Below are 21,567 nucleotides of genomic sequence, written 5' to 3' on the forward strand. Positions count from 1 at the left end.
GTAATTTAGTCCTGTGATGACAAGACTGCAATTTTAGCATCATTACTCCAGACTGCAGTGTCACATGATTCTAATATGTTGATTTGGTGCTCATTTACTATGATTCTTTTTTTTAAATAGTAAATTATTATCAATTTATTTGAATAGACATCTTTTGTAACATTATACATGGGTTTACTGTATCTTTAGATTAATTTATAAAAGTCTTCAACACTGATAATAATAACAATGTTTCATGAGCACCAAATCAGCATTTTAGAATTGTTTCTGAAGGATCATGTGACACTGAAGATTGGAGTGAGGATGCCGAAAATTCAGCTTTGCCATTACAGGAATAAATTACATTTTAAAATATATTCAAATAGAAAAGAGTTATTTTGTTAAGTTGCAGTAATATTTCACAATATTACTATTTTTTTTTCTTGTGTTTTGCAGCCTTGGCAGGCATAAGAGACTATAGGATAGCAAAGGGGTTTCCAACAACCAAGCTGTTTCCAATTCCAAAACTATAGATAAGCTATATGATATAAGATTTGGGTTACATTCCTAATTTAAAATTATATAGAGATATACAGCAAAACATTTGTATTAATATTAGTTGAAATGCCAAAACTGAATATATCTCAAGACTGCGATGCTAAAAGTTGCAGTCCTTCAGCCACTGTTTTCGAAAGATCTCAACGATAGTGCAGGACTCTAAAGGTCCTTTCAGAACATGCTAAGAGTCGGGCCGGAGACATGGTTGCCGAGAGCAAATATTGATTTTCCTCTCTTCCCACTGTGGCTTGCTCCTGCAGTGACAAGTTCAGGCCTCACCCACGCTGTGTAAAAACCAGTGTGTGGGATTTAAGTGAATCAGCCATATGTCCCCTTCAAAAAATGTCCTCCCAGGCTTTCTTTTTCACACACTCATAAGCAACTCTATCCATGCATCCTTCAGGGATGTCCGTCTCCCCTAATTTAGATTTCAATTCACCCTCCCTCCTCTCCCCTTGCGATTCGCACACACTGTGAGCACTGGGTTGTTTCCATGCATGTTGTCCTATTTTCATTAGACCTGTCACTCCCATTGCCAGTTACACGAGCACATTTTCGTGAAAGCTCCCAGATGCAGACATCCCAAGCACCACCAAGCAATGACAGCCACATCAGCACTCTTCTCCTAATGCCTAACTCCCTTCTGCTTTCCTCAAATGAAGCTTTCTCCTGCTAATAATATGTTGGCAAGAAGGAACCCTCTCCTCCTTGAGAGAGATTATATGCTTCAGAGTGGGGTGTATGGCTTGGTAAGTGGTGTCTTCCAGGGATTATGCCATTACATCTGTGTGTGTCAGTTGATAAATGAAGTAGCTCATCTGTGCATGTCGGATAAAATATCCAATTAAAAAGAACCATGGGGCAAAAACTGAAATCGCTGGTGCTAGTATCGTGAGGGTATGTAGGAGCAACCTGTGAGCTGGCAAGCTGCACTAAGAATCTTATTGTACCTTTCAGCGAGGCACTTTAAAATGAATTGAAATGAGCTTAAGTTGTTTCGTATGAAAAGCATCTGTGGAATGTTATATTTAACTGAAGATTCTTCTGTGGTTTAGATTTTATGCTGAATAGATGAATAGACACTTGCTTCCATTTTCTCACCTATTGCCAGCGTGATGTATCATGACGCAGAAGGAGCTGGATGCAAAATTTCTGAATCCATAAATCTGACTTGTGATGCAGCCTGATATCATAAATCAGACTGTGTCCATTAGTTTTTAGTTCACCGTGTTCATTCATTTTTTCCCCCTGCATAATTGTTTTCATAGCTGAATCAAATTTGTTTCATAATTGATGAATTTTGCAACACACCGCTATTGAACTGAACTGAATCAGCACTGTACTGACTGTACCTAATTAAAAAAAACACTGTCTGCTTTATTTGCAAGCAGCTTCTTGTAAACAGTTGCCAGTGTTTATTGATTAATTTCATTCTGTTTTGAGTAACTTCTTTTGAGTAACCCCTAACACATACAGTAAGTTTCCTGGAAAGATGTATTACTGACATGTTTTCAGATTGATTTATTCACCACTGCATACATGGAATCAGTTTAAATTGATGCACTCGGTTCCCTGTAATTACACCATTGATTTTAAGTTCAGGTCTTGTTAGTAAGTTTTACAGTTTCTTTATTCTAGAATTTTTTTTTTCTTGCCCTTAAGGTTTGAAATGTATTTTTTCAATATCTAAGAGACTTCTGTATAGGCATTAATAAAAATTGCCTACTAAGTTTTTTTTAACTTAAATGCCAAAGAATAAGAGATGTCATCCTGTCCTTGGTAAATAATATAACTTTGTGCCAAACCATAGGTGCTTTACATTCAAATTCGTGTCTGACACTTTTGGGATGCCTGCAGAGCAATTCAGAGCAAAATTGTCCATTAATAAGAATTTGGTGTTTTAATACTGATGCATTTAAAGGACATGACAATAAACACACACAGACATTTATTTTGTAACAAAAGGATAAAATATTTCAGCAATACCCCTTTGTTGTTCTGAATATCAGCTGTGATAGAATGAGGCTGCAAGTAGTTACAGCTCATATTCATATCTTCAGCACAAATGCGAATGTGATATTGCTTTTACACAACAGTTGATAACAGTCCATAAATAAGAAAGTAACAGTAAGTAACTCACATTTTAGACACAATATTACCATTACTTTGTCTATTTTAGCTCAGCAAATGAAAATAGTTTCAAACGAAGGCACAGCAGAATAAATGGTTCTCAGCAACAAATTAATGAGTTGAGAGAATTATTCAATGACTTGAAGAACCAACACATTTGTTGTTCCTGAAAGCATCAGTTTTTGAATAAATTGCTTAAATGAATGGTTAAAAGTCTCAAATTAATCATAAACTGCAGAAAGAGTCTACACAAACTGACAAGGTAAAGCTTTTATGTGTAATGCATTATAAAGGTATTCATAATATATAATGTGATGCATTATATATTTTCATAAATAATTATAATCAAAGTTAAAATGTATTATAATATTTGAAGGTTTTGTTTTAATGCATTATACTTTCTAAAGTTGTAACAATGAATAGAAAAGTATTTTAGTGTATTATAACTTTGCAATTATTCATGGGATCACAATTATAAGATGCATTACAAGGTGCATTGCAATGCATAATTATTTAATGAAAACTACTTTTATAATGCATTCTATAAAAGCTTCAAGTAAAGTGTTACCACTGACAGTTTGTCTGGAATGCTTAGGAAAAGGCAGTTCTGTTAGGCTGTTATGATAGTGGAAAATGTACATTAAAAATTAGTACAAAATTCTGTTAATGGATGTTTTAAGTAATACTTAGGAGAATGGATTTTATTTGGGTTGAAGGGCTGAAGTCCAAATATGTAGCAGTGTCCTAGATGTGTTTCATAAGTCATGTAATAGATAATGATTGGCCTGCAGTGTGGGAGTTCCAACAGTTCAAGGAAACAGCCAAGAACTGACTAGAGTTGTTTGTCATGGTAGATCAGTTTTTTTCTAATGTTTTCACAAGGGGTTTGGCAGGAGCGGCTGATTTGCATGAGTCTCATCACTCACATGTGCACATTCTAAGGTATATGGATATAAAGAACTCTACTTTCAGGTATCATTAATAAAGGGAATGATAGAGATAGTCATAGCCTAGAAATTACAGATCTGGACTGGCTCTTGTAAACAGATCTCCCCTGCTGGGTAATGGGAGGGAGCCAGCAACTGGAGGGTTACTGACATCACAATCCATCTCTGCCGTCAATATGTCCTTGAGAAAAGCACTTATAGCTAAGTTGCTCCATGGGGACCGTCCATGCAATTAATCTAGTGTAAGTTCAATTGAAAACATGGGCGCTAAGTCAAAATGTTCCATTTCAAAGGTGACATCCTGCATTAGAGATGGCTTGGCATAAGGGAAAGCTCAGATTTGACAAGGTGAAACATCTGGTTCTTGGTTGGTGGTAAATATACTGTACAAGTAGCCACTCGCAGGCCTGCAAATATATCCATACTTTCAGAAACAGGGGAAAGGAGAAAAGAAACATCACTCCAATCAAAGAGTGAAAGAGTCAAAAGTCACACAGTGCCAAATAATACAATGTGGCTAGCATAATAATGAATTAAGCGCTGTCCCCTTGGGCACACCATTTAATACTCTTAATAATTAAAGCGAGGCCAGCTGGGTAAGGGCATTACTGTAGAAATTGCAATGTAGAAATATTTGTTTTATTATTATTATATTACACATAAATGCTCTAAAATCCACCATAATAAGAAATAAATCTTTGGCACAAAAAAACCCCATCTTTTTACAGTTTCAAAATAGTATTACTATATTATTAATACCTCATTTAAAAAAAAAAAAAATAATAGGCTACATTTATTCATTGATATCCATTTCTGTTTCAAATAAATGCTGTTCTTTTGAACATTAAATAATCCTAAAAAAATGTATCACGGTTTTCAACATTGATAATAATAAGACATACTGTATAAGAATGATTTCTGATGGATCGTGTGACACTGAGGGCTGGAGTAATGGCTGCTGAAAATGTAGCTTTGCCATCACAGGAATAAATGACAAATAAATTATTAAATCACAAATTAATAAATTAAAATTACTTTTTGTTTTTACTGTATTTTTGTTCAGATACATGCAGCTTTGGTGAGATATTTATTGTGGCTCTAAATAGCTGAAAAACTACACAGCTTTTTTTGACAGACAATTATGACTGAGTTAATAGTGAGAAAATGGCATCACTCCAGAGGCCCTGCCAAAGCAATACCGTGGCAAAATAATTTCTAGCCCAATTGAAGTCATTTAATATTAAATGGCTTATCTATTATTCACCCATCTATCTGATATCAATGTTTGTTTATCTGGGTTCCGCATCTGCACTCATATTAAATAGGCAGTCTGTTAGAGTTCAAATTCAACTTCTAGATAATTCATCCCATGTAATGCGTGTACCCTGTCGTCGAGCATCACTCTCTGCAGGAAAAGCATAAACCCTGGAAAGAAGGAAACAGCTGTCTGAGAGCATTACTCTCTACTGGTGCCAAACTATGTTTGTCAGAGGTCAGCCTGGGGGAGCAGCTCACCCTGGTTAAGGTTTTAAACAGTGCACATAAAGATGACAGACGTAATTACCACTGCTTAGTTTTGAGGGTCCCTTGTTTACGCTCGCAAACCAACAGCAGTTGCGGGGTCTTTGACTTGATTGTCAGGCTTCGCCATTGTTTTCCGGCTCTGCCCTGAAGCAACAGAGCTGAGCGGTGTATCACAGATGACACAACCCCCTCTGTGTGGATGGGGAGAGGGAGCAAGGGGAGCGAAGAACAGGGGGAAAAAGAGAGCGCAGGGGCCTCCATAGCTCACGCAGCCTCCAGGTATAGCAGCAGTATGGTGTCTGTAATGAGAGTCCTCCAGCAGAGCGGGGACCAGACACTCTGCCTTTTCCACTGCGGCAGATGTCACCACAGGGACAGCTGAACAGAAAAGAGGCATGGGCAAACCTCCTTCTCCTGTGCCATGATACAGATGCTGAACAAAGAGCTGTGCTCGGAGCTGCGCTTAATTACGGTGAGATTGCATGAGTGTTGTTAGCAGGCTTGTGAAAAGTAACAGGCTGAAAAGGAGGACAGTGATTCTACCCCCTGGTGCTGGAGAGTCTGAGAGAGACAAATTCATCACTCACACTGCTGTGCGGATGGCGATGAGAAATGGATCACAGTCCAGACTGAAAGTCACAAGAGTAGATTTTTATTAAATCCCCTTTCGCTGTAATTACTCAACAAATACATTGTTCATGATGAAACAGAGTTATTTGTTTTTCATTAACATAGATTATTATAATTATTTGAGTTGCGCTTTTTAATTCCATATAAGTAAAATGCAAATATTAAATATTAATTATATTTGTCATGCACTGTACACATCATAACCGCTCTTTCGCTCAACAAATAGCTATGTGCTGTAAAAGCTCAAGGTTTTGTAATTGAAAGATATGAAAAGCACAACCTTAATAAATTAGTTCAACTTGGATTCAATGAGTACATTTAAACAAATACAATAAGGCTGAAGTTGCTTGACATACTAAACTCTTTGGAATAATATTTTAAGTAAATTCAACATTTAAATTTTTTGAGCTATGGAGAAATAATTTTTACACAAATTGATATGATAAAATCATCTATCTCGGACATTTGCAGTTTGCTGTTAAATAGTGTCAGTCAGGGAACTTTCAAATTGGTTGAAACAAACGTTACCCTCCACTTCTTCACCATGGTAAAGGGAATTAATAATGAATGTATAAATATATATATCCACACAAAATAAAAGACGCAATTGTACTGCCCATTGTGTTTAAAGAATGGCATTTTAGTGGGAAAATGTTGGTAATTCTTACTTGCGCTCATCGTTTTGATTACAATATGTATATTTGTTGCATATGATCTAGCCACAAAAGTTCATTTAAAATATTTCACCACAACCTCAAAATCATGAAGCTCAAATCATATCTGAAAATTTGGCATTACCATATGTACATAACTCCATGCAGCTCCTACTAACTCTCCATTTGCCAGAGAAAGAGAATAGGCAGCTTTAAACTGATGATGAAACTGAAAAATAATGATTCTTTTCAAACAGTCTTCCCGAAACACTTCCACTGTCTGCCATTGTTCATCCAAACATAGAGCCCTTAGCCAAACTCAAGGCACTGGCTGAAGCAATGTTCCTCAAGCTGGTACATAGTATAAATAGAGCTATGCTTTATGATAGATTTTAGGTGACTTTTCAGGGGAACTCAACCTACAGATGGCTTAGTTATAGCCTAGCTGTCACTGTGTTTTAAGCTAGCAAAGGAACATCTATTTTAACATCGAAAAAAATGACACGCTTCAACTTCAAATGCCCCTTTAAATTAGCGGTGTACATGAAACGGGCACATTTTCATTCTTGTCGGTTATTATTACTTTCTTTTCCAGTGTGGCACAATCTTTTTGGTCTAATTTCACAGGCACGCAGGTAAAGGTTTTGTGTGTCCTTCTAAAAGTAGACTTTAAATTTCAAGCCACATTAATCCTCTCTTGTGCCTCTAAGCAAAGAGACTTGTCTTTTATTAGTTTTTGTCTCCCTCAGACTCTCTAACCGTGTTATTTTAGTCCATTTCAATCCTTGAAGACCCGAACCCTACATCATTTCATGCCTCTCAATAGTTAAGCCTTCTAAGCAATGATTGTGATCCCAGGCAGAGTGCCATGAATATCTTCTTCTCATTATCTGTGACATGGCATAGCTTTGTCAGTGGGAAGTTGCTATACAGGCTGACAGAACTCAGGGTCTGTCCAGCAAAATTTGTACCATTCTGCTTCGGTTTTCTACGGGTTGTTGACAGGTTCATCTGCTCCACTTTGGCATATCCCACAATGAATCTTTCAAATTGAGCCCCACAACGCACTAGAGACCATTCACTGCCACATATCATGGTTTCAGCAAACAGTGCAGCCTTTGTTGTGTTTACTCTGTGGTTTCCTTTCCCCGTTGATCTGTCATTTCCTCCATTTAGGGCTTTAGCAACATAATTGATGCTCTCTAATAAACAGAACAATAGGAAAACACAGAGTTTGTAATGCAACTGGTTTGCCAAAAATAATTTGCTTTACCACTAGAGAGCATTTTATGCATTAATTAAAGTGGCCTGCATGCTGAAGATGCCAAAGCTCATCTGGTATTCATCAGAACAGGCTCACTTTGGCTTCCTGGTGTAGAATGCAAAAGGGCATCACAGAGCACACTCTGTCTATTCACTCATTATCATTAGTGTGCCACTCTGGGTTTTTTATAATCGAAAATTGAAGGTAGGTATAAATACTACAGCAGGATGACGCAGAAACATATTTTGTAAAAACTTCACACATATTCTCTCTTATAAACATTGCAGCTTAAAAATGTACATGGCTTAGGCTGGGGAAGAACAAAGGCTTGTTTTCAATCTAAATGTGTGTAGTTACTTTCAGAGGCACGTTCAAATGAGGTCTCCAGAAGGCCAATGAGCATGACAAACTCTGTCATATGCTAAATGTCAATTCTTGCCCTTATCACAAGATCACCTTGATGGCAACTTATCTAGACATCACATTCATGGCTTAGCTCTCACACTTGAAACAGGATCACTTCTTTTTGCCCCTCTCAGAAGTGGCAAAAAAAAAAAAAAAAGATCCTTTTTAAGTTGCTCCATGTTTTCGTGCTAATCATTAAAAAAATGAAGAAATTACTGCAACTTATTTATCATGTGTCTTATTAAAGGGTATATATTTTATCTGTTTACATGTGATTTTTTTCTGATTATTTTAAAGAGAATTTCAGTGACTCTTCCTGCAGGTTACGCCATTACACCAGTAGGTGGCGACAAGTGACTTTTTTTTTCAATTAATTAATTCAATACAATGGTTCATTCAGGTACGAAACCAGTGACTTATGAGTGAATCATAGAATCATTCACTCTACCAATTTTTTCCCAACATTGATCCATTCAGACACTTAATTCTGCCATAGCTTTATTTTAAATAGTTTTCATTGGCAGAGAAAAAATAGTCAAAGCAAATGGAAATACTGTGTCTAGAATGAAGGTTTCTCAATATTAATGTCTTGTTGTATAGAAGGAATATCACTCTTGTAATATCACAACAGCCTTGTGGTATTGTTTAAATATTTTATGTTATTTGCCTTTCTCCTACAAATTCTCCAAAATGAAAAAAAAATAAGCTGACCACAGAACACTGGACAACTCAGTTTGATGTCATTGTTGATTTCAAGCGCATTTGTCAAAATATAAGGTTTACTTCTATGGCAGATGAATAGATGTACTTTATTGATCCCTGCGGGAAATTTAGGAGCGGGGTAAAGCACACATGGTATATATCCTCCTATGGCAATTAAACAGGATGGAACATGCAGTGAGATACTATTTCGTAGAGTGAGAGATATGAATGTGTTATCCGCTAATGGTAATGGGTTCTTGCATGGGAAAGAGTGACCTTGTTCAATGTCATTACTCCTGACTAGGAATAATGTGTGGGGAAGCACGTGAGGAGGAAACAGCGTTGTACAGCCTAATGGTAGCAGGCAGGAAGGATTCCCAGTAGTGCTTCTCAGAGCAGAGGGCTGGCACAAGCTGACAGCTAAAGGTGCTTCAAGATATAGCAGACTGTGGAGAGGGTATGAAGAATTCTTTATTATGAACTCCTATTTTGTCATCATCCTCTTCTCCACCACCTCCTCGTATGAGTCTGGTGCAAAGTATCTAACCTTCCTCACAGTTTGTTCTGAAGAAAACGAAGTGCGAATCCATGTTTCCTCCTTTGCAGATTAGTTTACATGTTGTCATAACAAACAGAATCCAAAGTAACTCTTAATTGTTATGCATCACATGTTGCTCATTTTGAATTTCCTGAGGCATAAACAAAACAAAGGCTACATTTGCATGGATCTGATGATTGATCACCTCTCTGCAAAAATTCCGTCCCCAGCCACATGAGACGTGATGTTTCATTTGTCGACCCATAAGTCACTTTGTGCCATTGCACAACGGCGCCTGTGACAGTAGCGTGAGCTGAGAGCCGTACCCCTGATCTGTCTGAGACTGGCATATTCAACAGAGTCGCTGTAGTTCTGTGCTGATCCCATTAGTTTAACAGCATGGAATAAAAAGTGTCTTGGAGGGAAAGAGTGACTCACCAACCTATCCTTTCCTCTCTTCAACCATTACTGCGTGATGTCACAAAATGGTGAACTCTTCTATTTCTTAGCTCTTGGGAGGTGAAGAGCCCCTGTCGTCCTGTCAACATAAATGTGTCCTGGTACATATGTGTGTGTGAAACACCACCAAAGGAGCACTTACTCATAAAGTAACCGAAGATACTTTTACAGTGAGTCTAAACATAGTATCTTTGGGATAGAAAAATCAATGGAACCAAATACTGGAAACCATTTAGACCGAGCCTAAAAATGGACCAAAGCATAGCAACACAAATGATACACATGCTGTGATATCTCACACCAAACGTGCAGCTGGTTTAGAGCAATATGAATCCCATTAGATGTTTATTTATTCATATAACAGTTAAAGATTACACTTTATAATAAGGTTAAATTGGTTGGGATTAGTTAATGCGTACAATTAATTTATATTCACTAAATTTATTAATCTACATTAATGCTAATTTATAAATGCACTATTGTTCATATTAATTATTCATATTTGTTCATAATAGTATTGTTCATTTTTATTATCAACTATTCACATTTATTTATAATACATTAACCTATTTTATACAACTTTAAATATTAAATATGCATTATTATATATTAATTTATTAATACCAATTATATATAGGCCTATAGACTGTATAGAGAGACAAATTAATATACATATTAATATTAAACGTTACATTAACAAAGATTAGTGCAACTGTTAAGATTAGGTTTAAAACTATTTTTCATCATTTCATGCTATTAGCTATTACATTAACTACTGTCAGTAAAGCTTAATCTAAAGTGTTACTTTTTTTTGGTAAATGTTATGAAGTTTAAAAAACATTTTACTGCTAGAGGTTCTAAAAACAGTCTGTAATGGATTCACAGAAAAAGCACTTATTTGCATTACATTTTATTTAAAGGTGCAATAGAATGCATTGATACAATACTTTAAATTGTTCTCTGATGTCCCCAGAGTGTGTATGTGAAGATTTATCTCAAAATACCCCACACATAATTTTTTTTATAGCTTGTTGAAATTGCCACTTTTAGGGTATGAGCCAAAACACGCTGTTTATGTGTATGTCCACTTTAAATGAAAATGAGCTGATGCTCCCGCCTCCCTTTTCAGAAGAGTGCGGAGCTTCAAGAGCTCATACTGGCAGCCATACCACCGGTGTTACGGTTTAACTGATTGGTGACCGTGTTACTAACCTCACATTGCTTCCAAATGCAATTTTTAACTACCACATTCCTATTTACGGTCATTCTGGTAGCACGTGAAGGCAGCATTAGTGAAAACAGGGAGAGACAATAGTACCTTTAGCAACATTAGCCTTACAGAGAGCCAAGAAGCTCTTTTGGAAAACAAAATATTATTCGTGATGCTTACTTTGTCTGGAGCCTGGACGTTTGCGCACAAAGTGTTGGTATCGATCCCCCTTGCAGAAGCAATCTTTGCACAACTCCAGCACTGAACTGACCCTCGTTTGTGAGGTAGTCCGGTGTAAAATTTTAGCACAAACGTATGGGACTTTTCAGTTTTTTTCTCTGGACATTTCCTTCAAAAATTATATTTAACCACAGTGTTCTCTGCGGTCTATGAACACTTTTAATGGCTCTTTGGCACTGACATTGTATCTCCAGCAGCTACAGCAAGAAAACAGTAATGGCGGACCACAGCTTCTCACTCAGGGCTGTGTATATGCCAATAGGACAGAGAGCATCACAAATGGCCGAGTATGACGTCATAGTAGTGAGAAACCTGGAACTGCTCATGTGGAGAGACTGTTTATGATTTATTGGGATTATAAAACAATGAGTGGGTGGATTTTTACCTTTATAGGCTGGTTGTTTTCACACACTGCGGCCACAGAGCTGTGTTCAAACACCTTCATTCTATGACACCTTTAATTGATTTTTTTGCAATGGTCTGAGACACCATGCAACTTCTTTCCAGACACTCACTTGTCACCATCTTTTGTGCTTTTTTCCCCAATGTACACTTTCTTCGAACACGGTGATTTGCCGGTACAAGAGCGTTTATAAGCCATTAGTCTGGATGTATATTGCTTCGACAACATTTGAGAGGTGAGGAGAGGTGAAAGCACTTACACTCCACGAGATAGACAAGCAAGGGCCAAATAGCAGAAGAGCTATTCTGTTCCAATTCATCTCAGGTGTAAAAAACCTTGTACTGCATTAGTATTCCTGATGTCAGCAGTGAATCCCTCTTTTCAATCAGTACCTGTTCAAGGTTTTATACAGGTTCACGGACCACCCCGGGGACTTCATCCCAGCCAATCGCTGACATGCTTGACATGAAATGCATTGAAGATCAATGAATTTAGGCATAAAAGGCAGACACTATTGAATTCCCAAGAAAATATACTTGTTCTTCCCAGGACAGGAGATCTGTTGGTAACCCACCAGCTTGATCAAAGATACTCTTGGGCATTCATCAGTTATAACAAAACCTCTTTATCTCATGAAGACACTCAACATTCACTTCCAGCCCATTCCAGTTGTTTAAATCCAGCAATGTGGATAAAAATATCCAGTGATTTTTTTTTTTCTTCTTCTCACTTCACTGAGCAGGAGCTCAATGCAGCCCCACTTTACCTTAGACTCCCGCAGAACATCCACACACACTCATGCTTACAAAGTGGTGCAAAGCGAGGGGTTTACTCCCTCAGAGTGTGATGGAGTGAAGCGAGGTAACCACGCTTGAGGGTTGGCAATGGTTAATTTCGTGTTTTTGAGAATCGACAGTCTACTCAGTTTGAAAGAAGCACTTTTCTAGGCAATATATAAAAAAATTTATCAAAAGCCTCTCCAGCTATAATGAATTTGAGCTCTGCAGGGCTCAATCAATAGGCACCCCAATAGGTGCTTTATGATACAGTTCATTGTATGGTTGGTGCTCAAAAGCATTGCATTAAATCCACCATATAAAGAAAGTGTTCGTGACATTTCACCAGCCAGCTCTTTTCTTCAGCAGGGAGTCATAGGTAGAACTAGCATCTGCTCCAAACATCAAAACAAACCACATAAAAGACAAAAATAGTCATTCTTCCCTGTCTCTCAAGCAAAATGGATCATTACAGATCCATATTCTGCCATTTAGATCCAATACCTCCGTTTACCTCCATTAGAGGGCTCTGTGGAGGGAGGATCCAAGTAGCAGATGGGTCTAATTAAAGCTTACAGCCTGCGTTGAAGTCAAAGAGACTTACATCACCATTCTAGCTACAATTACTGATGTTCTGTCCTTGGGGTCAAAAAGTAGGAGAGGAAAAGTTCCTACAAAAAATTCAGAATGTAGCAAGCCAGGGAAAAAAGCTCCTGCTGCTGAGAGACATTGAGACCATTTGTGCTAAGAACTTCTAAGAGGAAGGTTGCGCTGGCAAGGCTCGTGAAGCGATTTCTTCACAGCAAGGAGCATACCAAGTTTGACAAATAACATTAGAGGTGGCTTGATTTTTCACAGTGTTGTCAAGTGCAAGTCATATAAGCACTTCTAAAAATGATCAGTAACAGGTTACTCTTGCAGCATTTTGGGAATAAAACACAAGGTGAATTTATTTTTTCTTTACAGCAATAAAACCATCTAGAGCCTGTGTGTATAAAGAGCATACAGTATGTGAGTAACCCATTTATTAATGTTCATTTCTTCCTGTTCCGTATGGGGAAAAAATGTTCAGGAAGGCTGTATTTTTACATAAAGAATATAGCATTTAGGATTTACTTTGTTTCTTGCTATATTTTTAGGCCTATGAAGGCATATGCTGTTTTCAGTGATGCCACTCTAATAATTATTATTATTCACTTTAAGCAGCTAGGTGTCAACTCAAACAGAGCAAGCCAGAAGAGTAGGAGATCAAATGAAATGTAAGATCTGATAGTGTTTTGCTGTTTTGACAAGGGAGGGAGGAGAGGTCAGTGAAAATGCTGCTCTCTGCTGTATATTGTAAGACACAGCAGCTGAAGTTTTTATAATCAAGTTCATGCCACATTGATGATCTTTATTTATTAAATATAGGGGGACTGCAAACATGAATGTGCTTAAATAAACCAAAAGTCAATCCTTGCATCACTTTTAATACATCCAGGTAAACCTTAATAACAATGCATCTAAAGATAATCCTACAAATACAGGTTTTTCAGAGATCAGTCTGTGTGGTGCAAGACTCAGGCTTTGGTGACTACAAAAAAGTGAGTCTATCAAGTCGGACTCAAACGGGACTCAGATATCTCCTACACAAAAGGTATGTTTCTAGTTTTCTCTCTTTTTTTCATGGCACAACTAGAAACACCAATACAGATGATTTTCTTCAAAGTCATTCTTTGGTAACTCTGAAAAAGCACCACAGGGATTCCTCTATAGCATCAACTGAAACTAAATCATAAATTTATCTGACCTTATAGCAAGTCTAGCCATTGTCTGCTGTGCTGAAAGCATTTGAGGATAAGCTACCCTATGTTCAGATGATCTCTACCTACATCTCACTCTGGCCTATCTTAATATCTACTTGACAACAGTATCTGTCATCACTTCACTGCCACATGACAGTATTTGAAACCTGCGTCTCAGTGAATCAATACCTTCCTGAGTTCTCAAGGTGAGGCACCAATTCAAGGTCATACTGAATGAAACTGCACCTTCACCTTTTTCCAAACACAAATACTCCCTAACAGTTTTATTTCTTTTGACAAATTGCCTTGGGGTTTAAGGTTCATTTTTGGTTTATGTTCAGCTGGCTCTCATTTATTCCAATAATACCAGAAATTGTGACTTTATGCTGACAACTGCATTGATGCCTGAAGTCTGCTACTACCTGCTGTGATTTCACACCAAAGTTTCAGTCTTTTGTTTTATACTTTTTATCCATTTTTTTTTCTCCATCACATTCTTAATGAATCCATTAAAGTCTTTTGGTTAATGCTGGTGTGTGGCATCAAACGCAATCTGTAGCATAGTAATAGTTGCATATGAGTCCCTCAGTTGTCCTCAGTGTGAAAAGATGCATCTCAAAAGTTTTCACCCCCTAGCTCTTGATGCATCTTTTTTTTTCCTTCTGGAGTATCAGTGAGCATTTGAACCTTGTGTAATGCATATGAGTCTCTCAGTTGTACTCAGTGTGAAAAGATCTCAAAATCATTGTTGGAAAGGTTTCAAATACACAAAAATGCTGGAAAACCAAAGAATTTGTGGGACCTGAAAGATTTTTCTGAAGAACAGCAGGCAGTTTAACTGTTCAGGGTAAACAAGGGACTCATGAACAACTAGCTATCGTTAAATAAAAATAAAATAATAATAATAATAATAATTCAGGTAAGAACACTGTATTGAGAATAAATGTGATGTAAACTTTTGAATGGGATCATTTTTATAAATTCAACTATTATTTTATCTTATGTAAACCAATCTTTTATGTGAAATATCTTATTCAGGTCAGTACTAAATAAACAATAACATGCATTTTGTATGATCCCTCTTATTTTGGTAAAATAATTAACATTTTATAGATGCTAAAGGATTTAAAATTTTTGACCTCAACTTTACTTTGGAATATTGTGTTTGCTATTTATTTTGTTTATAAATGTTACTATTTAATACAAAAAAAAACTTTATATATTTATTAATATTTATTGAGCATTTATTTCGTAGAATTCAGTTTATACAATTGTAATATTGATATTGACTTATTTGAAACAAAAATCCATGATTTACCTTTGTTGGCAATGGCATGTGGCTATGTGCTTCCTGGTACGTCACTCACTTTTGAGTTATGAGTATTTATGCACTGAACAGTCAAGTACCGCTGCTGATGCCGTTATGCTGCCTGCCTCCTGTCCAGCCAGCTGCACTTCTCTCTCAGATGCTGCTGCTCATCCCGAAACACCAATGAAGCAATGCAAAAAGTGCGTTTTGCTTTTTTGAGCGCAGGCGAAGCAAAGGATAAAACCAACCTAAGCCAAGTTGCCGTCACACCAGAAGCTGGTGTAGTTTTGAACTGGGTGAGAGATCATCTGTGAAAGTCTCTTCTCAGTAGCAGCATGACCTCTCCACCTCACAGTACAGCGACAGAGTCTTCGTGGACTTTTGGACCTACAGAACTGGAGATGAGCGAAGCTCTGCACATGCGAAATGAGAGCTTGTGGTTCGGCAGGAGTCCCTCGGCGTCCGCGGAGCCGGCAGTGATCACTCAACGCCAGGCATCTCACCTCCATCCCCGCATGTCCGTGTACAGCGCCACCCGTCCCACTCTCTCTAGATCCTACTTTCAAGGACGTGTATATAATTTTTTGGAGAGACCATCGGGTTGGAAATGCTTTGTGTATCATTTTACAGTGTGAGTATTTAACTCTGATTGTTTTAGAGGATGAGAAATAGTCTACAACATCAAAATGTTTTCCTATTCAGAAATATGTATTCAAAAAAAAAAAAGGTTTATTGTTGCAAGAGAAACTGCTTTTATTAATGTTTGATAAGAGTACAGTGTTATGCAAGATGATTGTTCGTGGTCACTTTTCATCCTGCATAAAATTATTTTCCATTTATTGCAGACTTTCATACAGAAAATAAGTTATCTTCCAAAACAATGAATAATTAATTTATTGCAATTTATGCCATTTAGACTATTATTGAGTTGTACATAGAACTCACTGTTATTTTATTTATTTATTTATTTATTATGTGAAGGTTTTAAATATTAAATAACTGTTGTATGAAGTGATTCACTGGAAAAATGGAAATAAAATGGAAATAAACTATTTTATTTAAACTCAAAACATGCATCAATCCAACTAATTGGTTTGATTTTAAAAGTAAGAAAATGTTGAAAGAATTGTGGTGTAGTGGCCTGTGCACAGAAAAAGCATATTATATCCTTATCCCAATCCTCTTGCTAAGCCTTGTGTTTATATCTTCACTACACTTAATAAAAAAGTAAAAGCAGAAAGTGTTAAAAAAAATCTGATTATACTGTAATATTGAAGCTGCTTTAAGATGCATTATTTGATATTCTGTCAATTGCAAGAATTTTGGAATAGCAAGTAAACAAAAATTATTGCAATCGCTGACAGTGTCTAGTACTTGATCTAAGATCATCTTTACAGTGTAATGAATAGGGGTTGCACCGACTAATCGACTAGTCGACTTCAATGCTCTGCCATGATGTCCACTAGTTTCTGGTCCTATAGAGGGCGCAACAGGATAAGAAATCTTTGAAGGACTTCCACATTTATGCTCCGTTTCCAAACAGTTAAAATGACAAATAAATGCATACTTCGAAAGCTCCACAAAATGTGTGATTATATTACTGGATGCTCAAAATTGAATGGGAGAATGCACGTTTTAAACAGCTTATTGTACAGGTAAATTAATAACTGTTCTAATCTAATACGCTGCTGCACCGTATGCACACACATAGGCTACAGACATTAGATCGTACATCACGTGCAGATCGTGAGTGCACAGAATCATTCAGCGTGGAAATGTATTGTCAACACTGTTCTGTGATTTCTCAATAAAATAGGTTAGAAACTGAAAAGTTCAAGCATATATTTCTTATTAACTAAATCCCACAGCTTCAATACTAGTAGAGAGATGCTGCCAGGTAGAATTAATTCACACACGCAATCGCTTTCACTAATGCTTTCATATGAATCTAATCTTTACTGAGCTACTTTATCTGTATCTGATTTAGAACAAGCAGAAATCTGTGAGAAATATAATGACTCAAAGACAAAAGAACTGATAAAAATGAGCTGTTATAGGAGCAAAAGCCATGTGGGCAGCATTGTGTCATATGCCATAGCTGTGCACAAGGTGTTTGTCACAGCTCCAGACTTATTTGTTAATTACTGAAATCATCAGCGATTAGTCGACTTAGACTCGACTTTCATCACATAAAAGTTGACTTTAAAAAATCAGAAGTTGTTCAACCCCTAGTAACGAATAACCTAAAAGGATGCTTTGCAGCAGAATGTGGTTGTTTTGTACTTCTCAAAATGACTGAACTCATTGGACCTTTCATGGTATCTCTAGAAGGAGAGGAGGTGATAGCGGGCGGCTAAACTTGGCTGCAGAGGTGACTCTGTTCAGCAGGGGCCCTGTGGGTTTGGTAACCCTGTGACTCAGTGGTGTTGTGTAGAGATGCCAGGAGAACATGGGAATCAAACTGTGTGAGGGTGTCAGATGCGGCATCGTCCTGCAGAAACTGTGTTAACGGCTTTACTAATTGTGGATCGTTTGACTGATACTTGGTTTAATGCGTTTGTAAGAATGATGAGCATGTGGCCGAGGGTTGGGGGTTAGTCTGTAATTAACTGGTGGCTTGTCATGTAGCACATGCATTTTATTCAAAGTGATTTATGGTGTACTTATATTGTGATGGTCCCTATAGAACAAATTGAGGTTAATTGCATCGCTTAAGGGAACATCTGGGCTCTCTGGGCTCCTCAATGCATAATTCATCCCCACCTGTTGCATTACTAGCCCAGGGCCTTGAGCAGTAGTCGACCACTTGACCACACTGTTAGCTGCAGCAGGAAATTGAAGAGTCTCGCCTGAATACGGAAGTGTTCTTTTGTTGTGTGAGTGTAGGAGGCAGGCTATGTTAGCCAAGAATGTGCACAAGCTTATCACTGCTTCAAAGCCTGCAAAGCCATGGGGGAACGAAAGGCACTTTTCAAAGCGTGACCCTTGTTTGTGTACATGTGCACATGCAGTTGGAAAAACTAGTAATTGTATGCCGTACATTGTTATTGTTATCTGCCCAGCAGTATATGTGAGTGAAATGTCCCTCAATGTCATGCAGTCTTTACTAAGCACAACAGAGAAGAAAGGTAGAAACAACTGAGTTAATCACACTATATAGAATTCATTTAAAATGTTCAAATGATGAATAGATGAATAGATTAATTCAAATGTAGAATTTATCTATCTGTCTGTCTGTCTGTCTGTCTGTCTCTCTGTCTGCATGTCTCTCCATCTGTCCGTCTGCCTGCCTATCTGTCTGTCTGTCTCTGTCTGCCTGTCCATCCGTCTGCATGTCTGTCCATCTGTCCGTCCGTCCGCCTGCCTATCCGTTCATCTGTCTGTCTGTCTTTCTTCCTGTCTTTGTAACTATTTCTGTATCTATCTGTCCATCTTTGTGCATAATTATTTCTATCTATCTATCTATCTATCTATCTATCTATCTATCTATCTATCTATCTATCTATCTATCTATCTATCTATCTATCTATCGTCTGTCTGTCTGTCTGTCTGTCTGTGTGGGAATCTATCTGTATCTGCCATCTGCTTGCTTGCCTGTCTGTGAATCTAGATATTTCAAACCCTCAATCTTCAAGGTTTTTAAAAGTATTTCAGAACTTTGAAACAAGGCTGTATTAAGCCAAAATTCTAAGTTTGTATTGGCAAGTTTGACTTTTCTGGTTAAAAATGATTATATGAATTTCTTCACTGAAGAATCTAATTTCTACCTCAATTCAAATTCAGTTGTAATTGAACTGGAATTTGAAAGGCATTTTGAATTTGACAGATTTGATAAATACTAGTTTGCAGACAAGAATGTACCCAGTTTTGGTTCATTGGATTCAGCAACAACTGTGGTTGAACAGCCTGATTTGAGAGTGGCAGTCTTTAGCGCAGTTTGCACACACATCGATTAATTCTGTCTGTTGCATTGTTTTCCCAGACTTTCCTTTTCACTTGGTTAAATACTACAAATTTCAGTGGCTTCTGCAGGTATGAATAGTTAAAATAGCCAGCTGCATATTTAATTCTGTTTAGCTCCACTCGTCAAAATACTATTTCTCATTGCTCTGATTATTTTCTGTTGATTTTTACTTCTAATTGCTGTAAGCAACACAATCGTTTGGTGTGTTTATCATCCCTGACTAACCACCTTGGATTGGTAGATCAATTATTTGTTGCATTGCACGATAGCCTGCGGCATGTTTATTGATATATAACTTCTCTCACAGACTGTTTGCGGCAGGTTCAAGGTCATACAGCAATAATGATTACATAATCAGATAGATATTTGTCAGGCAGCCATCTTACCCCAAGGTTATGATTGTATGTTTACTTACATTTCTGGCCCCTCCCTCTGAATTTGTGATGACAGGCAACAGCTGGGCACTGTTTGTCTGCGGCAGCTGGGTTTCATACCTCTTGGTGTTTCATTTTTATTATTAATGCAGTCAGACTGATGAATTATTGAGCTGATAAAGCTGTTGTAATGGGTTAAGCATCAGTCCAAAAAACAAACACTGAGAAACAGCATTTACAAATTAACAAAGCATGTACTGCATATTGTGCTGTTGCTGCGTATTAGTTTAGATTAACATACATTTTTAATTATGAGATTAATTTTTTTCTTAATTAATCAATAACATCTTTATATACCAAAAAGCTGTTTGTTGCACTCCTTCATATGCTGTTAGACTGATTACTTATTAAGTTTAAGCACGTGAGAAATCATGTTGTTTGTAGGATTTGTTCTGTCAGATTAATCGCAGAGCTATCTGTGAGCATCTCTCTTTTCTCACCAAAAGAAGAACTTTTTCTTTTGTCTCAGGAGTTACATCAAAGCCTTTGTTTTGTTTAGACTGAGAGCACACGATGACCTTGACCTTGTTACAGGGGCTTAGAAATCAATCTGTACCCTTTACAACACATGCAATATTGTTCTCTCTCTCTCTCTCTCTCTCTCTCTTTCTCTTTCTCAAAAGAAATCTGATTTCTTAGAATAGAGTAATTTAGTCAGTGAATATGAGAAAAGATACATTTCTTAAACGGATATGTTCAGGCTCATTCCAGCTAACAAAAATATGTTCTAAGAATGTTTTGATGACTTCTCTGAACATTCAAAATGTCCAGTTATTTTTCAAATGTTTTAAAAAATATATTTTCTTGGTTATGGGAACATTCCATTTATCTTTTCGCAAACATTATATGTAATGTTTACTTTTGATTGTTCTCTGAAAAATCTGAAATATTTGATTATTATTATTATTATACATTTTAAAATGACACATCTTCCTTTCTCTCTACAGATTCCTTATTGTGCTTTCTTGCCTGATCCTCAGTGTGCTGTCCACCATTGATGAGTATCAAACACTGGCTAATAAAACACTATTCTGGGTGGTGAGTCTCAATGCTTTAAACGTACAGTGTGTTAAATATTGTTCAATGAATCTAAATAATTTTGCTGCCTAATAAAATATATATATATACCTGGTGACCTTGGATAACTGATGTCCCAGTTTCTTGAACTGTAAGCGGGTAGCATACGTAGAAAACAGGCATAATGCATAGGGATCATTAACTAATCTGGACATATGGCATTGGGATCTGGACCATGGACCCAAAAGCAGCTAGTGTTTTTGAATATGGTATTGATAATGTTAACATTTGCATGCAGCTCATTGTTTAGCTTGTTCTCCAGAATGTCTGCTGCCATCGGCCTTGTCCAGCAGAGGGCAGCAATTCATCACTTTTCATGTAATTTGATGCGGTAGATTTACACTTTTGGCTACTTCCTTCTTGAAACTGGAATGACTTTTGCCCCCATCTAATGTAGGAAAAGGAAACACTCATGTAATTTATCATTAGAGCAACATTAAAGGAAACAAATTCTCCCAAAAATGTAAACTGTCATCATTTACTTATTTTTAATCTGTGGAACACAAGAATGATAGATGGGAAGATTGTAACTGTCAAGCTCCAAAAGTCTAAAAATATAATAAACTATCTGTGCCCTGTAT

General features: G+C 37.1%; 1 protein-coding gene across 3 annotated transcripts in view; it reads left to right on the forward strand.

Annotated features, from left to right (window-relative positions):
- Nucleotides 1–15,581: 15,581 nt before the first annotated feature.
- The window catches only part of kcnq1.1 (potassium voltage-gated channel, KQT-like subfamily, member 1.1), a 33,907-nt gene continuing 27,921 nt past the window's right edge, over nucleotides 15,582–21,567 (forward strand). For all 3 annotated transcript variants that reach the window (XM_042728181.1, XM_042728183.1, XM_042728182.1), the window contains exons 1-2: nucleotides 15,582–16,142; nucleotides 20,857–20,947. In XM_042728181.1, coding sequence (XP_042584115.1) covers nucleotides 15,847–16,142; nucleotides 20,857–20,947 — 387 coding nt within the window. In that variant the 5' untranslated portion in view covers nucleotides 15,582–15,846. The remainder of the gene's footprint in view (nucleotides 16,143–20,856; nucleotides 20,948–21,567) is intronic.

This window comes from Cyprinus carpio, chromosome B7, assembly GCF_018340385.1.
Source record: "Cyprinus carpio isolate SPL01 chromosome B7, ASM1834038v1, whole genome shotgun sequence".
Lineage (NCBI taxonomy): Eukaryota > Metazoa > Chordata > Actinopteri > Cypriniformes > Cyprinidae > Cyprinus > Cyprinus carpio.